Source organism: Octodon degus, unplaced genomic scaffold (assembly GCF_000260255.1).
Source record: "Octodon degus isolate 3935 unplaced genomic scaffold, OctDeg1.0 scaffold00046, whole genome shotgun sequence".
Taxonomy (NCBI): domain Eukaryota; kingdom Metazoa; phylum Chordata; class Mammalia; order Rodentia; family Octodontidae; genus Octodon; species Octodon degus.
In genome coordinates, this window is record NW_004524622.1 from 10,743,986 (window position 1) to 10,750,381 (window position 6,396).

General features: G+C 41.5%; 1 protein-coding gene across 2 annotated transcripts in view; it reads left to right on the forward strand.

Annotated features, from left to right (window-relative positions):
* Htr7 (5-hydroxytryptamine receptor 7) overlaps positions 1 to 6,396 on the forward strand; it is a 152,630-nt gene that overhangs the window by 139,466 nt on the left and 6,768 nt on the right. Inside the window, exon 2 of one of the 2 annotated variants that reach the window (XM_004632069.1) lies at positions 2,541 to 3,301. In XM_004632069.1, coding sequence (XP_004632126.1) covers positions 2,541 to 3,300 — 760 coding nt within the window. In that variant the 3' untranslated portion in view covers position 3,301. The remainder of the gene's footprint in view (positions 1 to 2,540; positions 3,302 to 6,396) is intronic. The other variant, XM_004632068.2, reaches the window with a different exon arrangement.

The following is a 6,396-nucleotide window of genomic DNA, read 5'->3' on the forward strand; positions in this document are numbered from 1 at the left end:
GCTGTTGTGAAAGAGAGGTGGTACCCAAAAGACAACACCCACAGCAAGTGACAAAGAGCAAGGACTAGAGCTAAAAGAAAGATGGGCAAGGGATGCCCATCCATCAGCAAATACCTAGAGGAAGTTGCTGAAGTAGTTCAAAGGAGGGAGACACTTCTATATTACAGTGTCTACACTGAGCCTTCAGCCTAGATTATCTTTATTATAGCCAAATAGACAGTGCCAATATCTTTCTTCAGGGCTTCTTTTTTACTTTAAAGTTCTCCAGAATTTTACTTCCATAATTTAGGAAGCAGGTCATCCCATACAAGTCAAACCTTATCCAATTTCACTCTCTTTCTCTTTCCCTCTCCCTGGCTTCTTCCCAACTCCTTTCTTTTTTCCTTCACTTTTCCCCAGCTCATAGTCTTCCATTCTTGCATAATCTCCTTCTGCTCTTTTCTACTTGGTAACTCCAGCATAATCCTAACTTCAGCTGGCAAACATAAGGGTAGTGTTTGTGGTGCAGCTTCATCAGAGATCTTGCAAAGTGTGGGGTCAGTGAACTGCACACGTGAGGGCTTGGAGAGGACTGAAGTCTTCTTTAACATTATCATGGTCTTAGTGCCCAGGGAGATAGTTCAGTAGAATGAGCACTTGCCTGGCAAGTGCAGGGTCCTGAGTTCAATCCCCGGTACTGAAAAAAAAAAAACTATTATGGTCTTAGACCTTTCTTTCATCCACATCCTTTCCCCTTGCATCTGCTTTCAAGATTTTTGTAACTTTTATTTTCTGCTGTATCCTTACCATTTTGAATAGTTCTTGACATGCAGAAAGAGCTCCATTGATAAGGTCAACCCCTTGTATCTATGGGTTCTGCGCCCACAGATTCAGGGAGTGGCAGATAGTGTGCTATGTGGTGCGGCTGTATTTGTATTGAACATGTTCAAACTTTTTTCTGGCCATTGTTCCTTAAACTATAAAGTATTATAATTATTACCCAATATTTATATTGTATTAAGTATTATAAGTAATCAACTATGACACAAAGTATAAAGAAGGATATGTTCAGGTGTGAAGACACTATCCCAATTAATTAATTAGTGATGCTGAGGATTAAGCTGAGGGCTACACATGTTAGACAATTCCTCTACTACTGAGCTACATTTCTGGCTCCTCTGCTGCTTTGTTTAAGGGGACTGAGCACCCACAAATTTTGGTTTCCATGGTGGTGTGCTAGAATCAGTTCTCAGTGCATACCCAGGCATGCCTGTGTTTATTTAAGGAATGAAGAGCCATTCTTGATGAGTAAGCAGATTTGACTTAGCTTCTTACTGTGTGTACTGCAGTTTTTCTCACAAGTGTTGCTGCTATGCCAGTTTTCATTGTGCAGGCATGATACAGGGCTTTTGTACAATAATTTAAACATCAGAGTATTTCTAGTAGAACTTTTTCATGTTCAATTCTACCAAATGACCCATTTACATAAAATAAGCCATTGACATTTTGCCAACTCTTACCTTTCCTCTTCCATGTTTCAAGAATGCATCATATAGGTACATAAAGGCAGAAAAAAAAACCCAGCTTTTATCTCTGTTTCTTAAGTGCTTTGTGCGTCCTACCCAAAGCACTTAAGAAACAGAGATAAGAGGTGAAGACATAAGTATAGAGAACAGGATGGAAAAACTGAAAAGTATTAAGTACTTGGCAGATTGTATATGTTTTCACTTTTTGCTGAGTCTCTGTTACATTAGAAATCCTAATACAGATGAGGAAGTATGTATTCTACATGTAGAACTAAGCATAGAGAAAATGTTGGATTTGCATAATAATTTTCATAATTGTATCCTCTCTTGTGGCCCACCTCAGACCTGGAATAATGAATAAAGCTGTTCTTATTTTATAGAATGCACCTCTAATGTTGCTGCTGCATTAGAATATTTTGGGGGTAAAAACAAGCAAAAACAAAATTACTCAATCATTTTCTACTTTCCACTCCAAAACCTTCGGATTTCCAAAATGTCCCCTGAACGCCTGTGATTGCAGGGAAATACCTTTGCTACTCTGTAAAGTGGAAGTTAAAATGACTTAAAAGCTGTCCTGAATTGAAATGGCTGCAGAAATCATGAGCAGACAGCGGTGGAGTGTGGTAGACAAATTGCTAATGAGAGGAGATGTGTCCCAGATCCTGCATCAGGTCGGATGTCTTGCCCTTGGCTCAGTTTGGTGACTCTGGTCATGAGGGGAGGGCTGGTGTTCAATCTGAGATTGACTGTATGGATTGTCAGGAGCTGCAACATATAAAAAGGCATATGACCCTACAAGAACGTCAGGGTCATCGGGCCATGAGGCCGAGTCTGACAGTGCTGCTGGCTGACTGTCTGACCTGGAAAAAACTATAAGTTGCATCTCAGAGTCTTAGTTTACCTTTCTGTGAAGTGGAAATGACATCACTACCTCTATACTGGGTTGTGGTGAGAACTTGTGCCTGGCTGGTAGTACCCTCTGCTAGCAGTTGTAAATCCCGGTAATCACTGGTCGTCTTTCCATTTCTCCCTCAGGTACCTTGGGATCACCAGGCCTCTCACGTACCCTGTGCGGCAGAATGGGAAATGCATGGCGAAAATGATCCTCTCCGTCTGGCTCCTCTCAGCCTCCATCACTCTGCCCCCACTTTTTGGCTGGGCTCAGAATGTGAACGATGACAAGGTTTGCTTGATTAGCCAGGATTTTGGCTACACCATCTACTCCACCGCAGTGGCGTTTTACATCCCCATGTCGGTCATGCTGTTCATGTACTACCAGATCTACAAGGCTGCCAGGAAGAGCGCTGCCAAACACAAGTTCCCTGGCTTCCCTCGCGTGCAGCCCGAGAGCATCATCTCTCTGAACGGCATGGTGAAGCTACAGAAGGAGGTGGAAGAGTGCGCAAACCTTTCCAGACTCCTCAAACATGAAAGGAAAAACATCTCCATCTTTAAGAGGGAGCAGAAAGCAGCCACCACCTTGGGGATCATTGTTGGGGCCTTCACTGTGTGCTGGCTGCCGTTCTTCCTCCTCTCGACAGCCAGGCCCTTCATCTGTGGCACTGCCTGCAGTTGCATCCCGCTGTGGGTGGAGAGGACATGTCTGTGGCTGGGCTATGCAAACTCTCTTATTAACCCTTTTATATATGCCTTCTTCAATCGGGATCTGAGGACCACCTACCGCAGCCTGCTCCAGTGCCAGTACCGGAATATCAACCGGAAGCTCTCAGCTGCAGGCATGCACGAGGCCCTGAAGCTTGCTGAGAGGCCAGAGAGACCTGAGTTTGTGCTGTAAGGTCATTTACCCCTATGTTCCCTTTTATCCCCCAAACAGTTCATGCAGCTTCTTGAAGTGCATTGCAAAAAGCTCCCTGAATTAGTAGCTACTAGATTAGAATTCATAATAGTTTAAATTCCAGTCTCCCACAAGTAAAATTTCAAAATCTTTAGAGAAACTTAGCTAGACTAGATGAGGAGACTGATTTGCTGATGAACTGCAATCGATGTGACTGATGACAAAGAAGGTGGTATTTTCTATTCTTTCTCCATAAATCATATCTAAATTGTGTCATGTCTGGATTCATGTGACATTATCATTTTAATGAGTATTTATTCTTCTATCTGGTAAAACTTTTGATGATCTCATACTTCACAGATAAATTCTGTAGCAGGAAACAAAACTGATCTTTGCAGTATGGAACTGCATTCACAGAGGAGATGCCAGGATGGAGCAGGGTCGTAAATGGCACACGAGCTTTTAGAAAGTGCTGATCACATCCTGGCAGCTGAATACAAGCAGAATTATTGCGCTTGTCTGGAAGGCCTCAGTGACTCAGAGCATCGAGTTAGGAGGAAGACCACAGGGCTTACAGTCATGGGGCAGTGGACGTTTCACTGTAGCCCGTATGTTCACAGATTTGGACTGTCAAAGGAAGGAGAGTAGAGCTGTCGGGTCAAGGCAAGGTTTTGTTTTAAATTTAGGAAGATGATGTTTCTTCATGCTGGAAAGCTAAGAGTAAAGAAACTGGGAAGAAGAAAATGGGAGGAGGTGCTGGTGAGTGCGTGCAGAGTATGCTGGGCATAAGGGAGAGCAGGTGGGAGTAAGCACCCCAAGAGCCCACTGGCCAAGAGACCCCTTCTATTCACTTTGTTCAGTCCTTTAATTTAACAGAAGTGGTATTTTTGAGATGTGAAGAGATATCCCACACTTAGCTTGTGTCATAACGAAGTCTATATCTCACACCATTGGAAGCCTGGTGCCACACATTTTTAATATACTAAATTGCCTTTGTCTTACAATTGCAAGTTGTTAGGCTCTAAGTATGTCAGTTATTGAGCTGAGTGTAACTTCATAGGCATTCATTTTTACTTCTATTTATGCATTGTTTTGTACATAGGAAATTATTCACAGTGTAAAAAGTAGTATTTTGAAAAGATAATATTTTAGGTTCTAGAATACCTTCTATGAAAATCTGGAGATCTTTCCAGGTCTGTACTGTTCTACTTAATTTACTATTGCTATTTGCTGGCAAGATTTTGAAATGTTTAAGGGAAGGAGCTAAGTCTTGGTTTTCTATTTACAGAATCTGGAACAGTAGCTGAAATAGTAGATGATTAGATTAGCAATGAAAACAATTGCTAAAACTATTAAACAGTGGCCACATACTATGCAGCATGCTACTTGTAAAGTGGTACTGCCAGTATCACCAGGTTTTGGAAGAATAACTTCAGGTGTGGGGACATAAATGATATGTGATCCTAGGGCCGTCCGGATAGCTCAGTGAATTAAAGCACCTGCTTAGGCAGATGCAGGCGCCAGGGTTCCATCCCTGGTGTGCCGTGTCAGCTCCACCCCCAACTTGCACTGAGATAGCAATTGAGACTGGGTGTGGTGGCATGTACCTGTAATCCTAGCACTTGGGAGGCTGAAAACAGGAGGATCATTATGACTGCTACCTGTGTACTGACCCTGTAGACCCTGTACTACATAAATAAGTAAATAAATACATAAATAAATGATGTATGATCCCATGGAGGTAGTATGGATCACCTTAGCATATATTCTCTTAAGGATAATGTATGTAGTACCACTTGGCAAGATCCTAGTCTGGAGATAGTGAAGAACCATTAAATGTTACAAGCTAGGGTTGTAGTCATCGGCTCTGTGAGAAGACAAATAGAATGAACTATTATTTAGAGTAAGTTAAGCTTATTAGATCTACTGCATTATGGGAAGACACCTCTTAGCATCTTAATAGTTTTGTAAAGGAAGTAAGACAAGGATAATGGTAGTTTTAGGGCTTGGAATGAGTGTTGTAAGGTAGAGAACAGGGGAAGACTAAAGAGGATTTATGACATAATAGTGTTGGGTTGATGGGTACATTGAGATGAAGGCTTTAAAGTATTAATGAACAAATTATTAGTCTTCATAAGTAAGCTATTTTAGCTGGCTTATAGCCTTATCTCCTAGAAGCAGCTATGTCTCAGAACATACAGCTAGATTACATTGCCTGGTTCTGGATTGTTTAGCCCAGGAAAAGGAAAGAATGCTTGTTTCAGTTCTCAGGAGACATAGGAGGAGGGATGTATTTGCAGAAAGCCTTTGGAAGTGGTAAGAAGACAAGGCACAAGGCAAAGCTAGTCCATTGAGCAGCTACAAGAAGTATGAGTACTGCCCCGAACGGGAAGGGATCTTTGTACTTGCATACATCCTTTAGAGTCAAAGTACTTGAGAACAATTTTATTGATTTTTTTGTTTTTTTTTTTTTTTTTGGTTCAACAGGGGATTGAACTCAGGGCCTTGCGCTTGCCAGGCAAGCACTTATTCTACTGAGCCATCTCCCCGACCCCTGATTATTTTAGCTAATAATTCACAGATACTTCAGGTGGCAAAAATGATAACTTTTACAGTACCATGAATGGATTTTTCCAGTATAAATGAATATTAATAGCAACACATTTAATAAAAATTCATTTTCAGGCACTTTGCTGAATGGTCTAGGAATTTTTTTTTTTTAACACTTATCTTTCTTGAATAGCTTCATACTGTTCTCCAAAACAGGTTGCATGTATTTTGATGGGCCCCATTCTGTTTTATGTTCAATACCATTGGTCTACCTGAGGTCCCCATATCAGCACTGTGAACACTCTAGGAATTGCATCACTTAATCCTTCATAATAGATTCAGTTTCTTTGTTTCCACTGTGAATAGGACAAGACAAGGACTTGAGCAGATCATGTAATTTTCACAGATGAGAGTGCTAGCACTGGACCTGAGGCCCAGAAGTCTGAGTTATAAAGTGACGTTAGCTTTCATATGGCTGTGCCTTTTATAAAAGTAAAACAGTGGCCCGGGGAGATAGCTCAGTAGAATAAGCACTTGCCTAGCCAA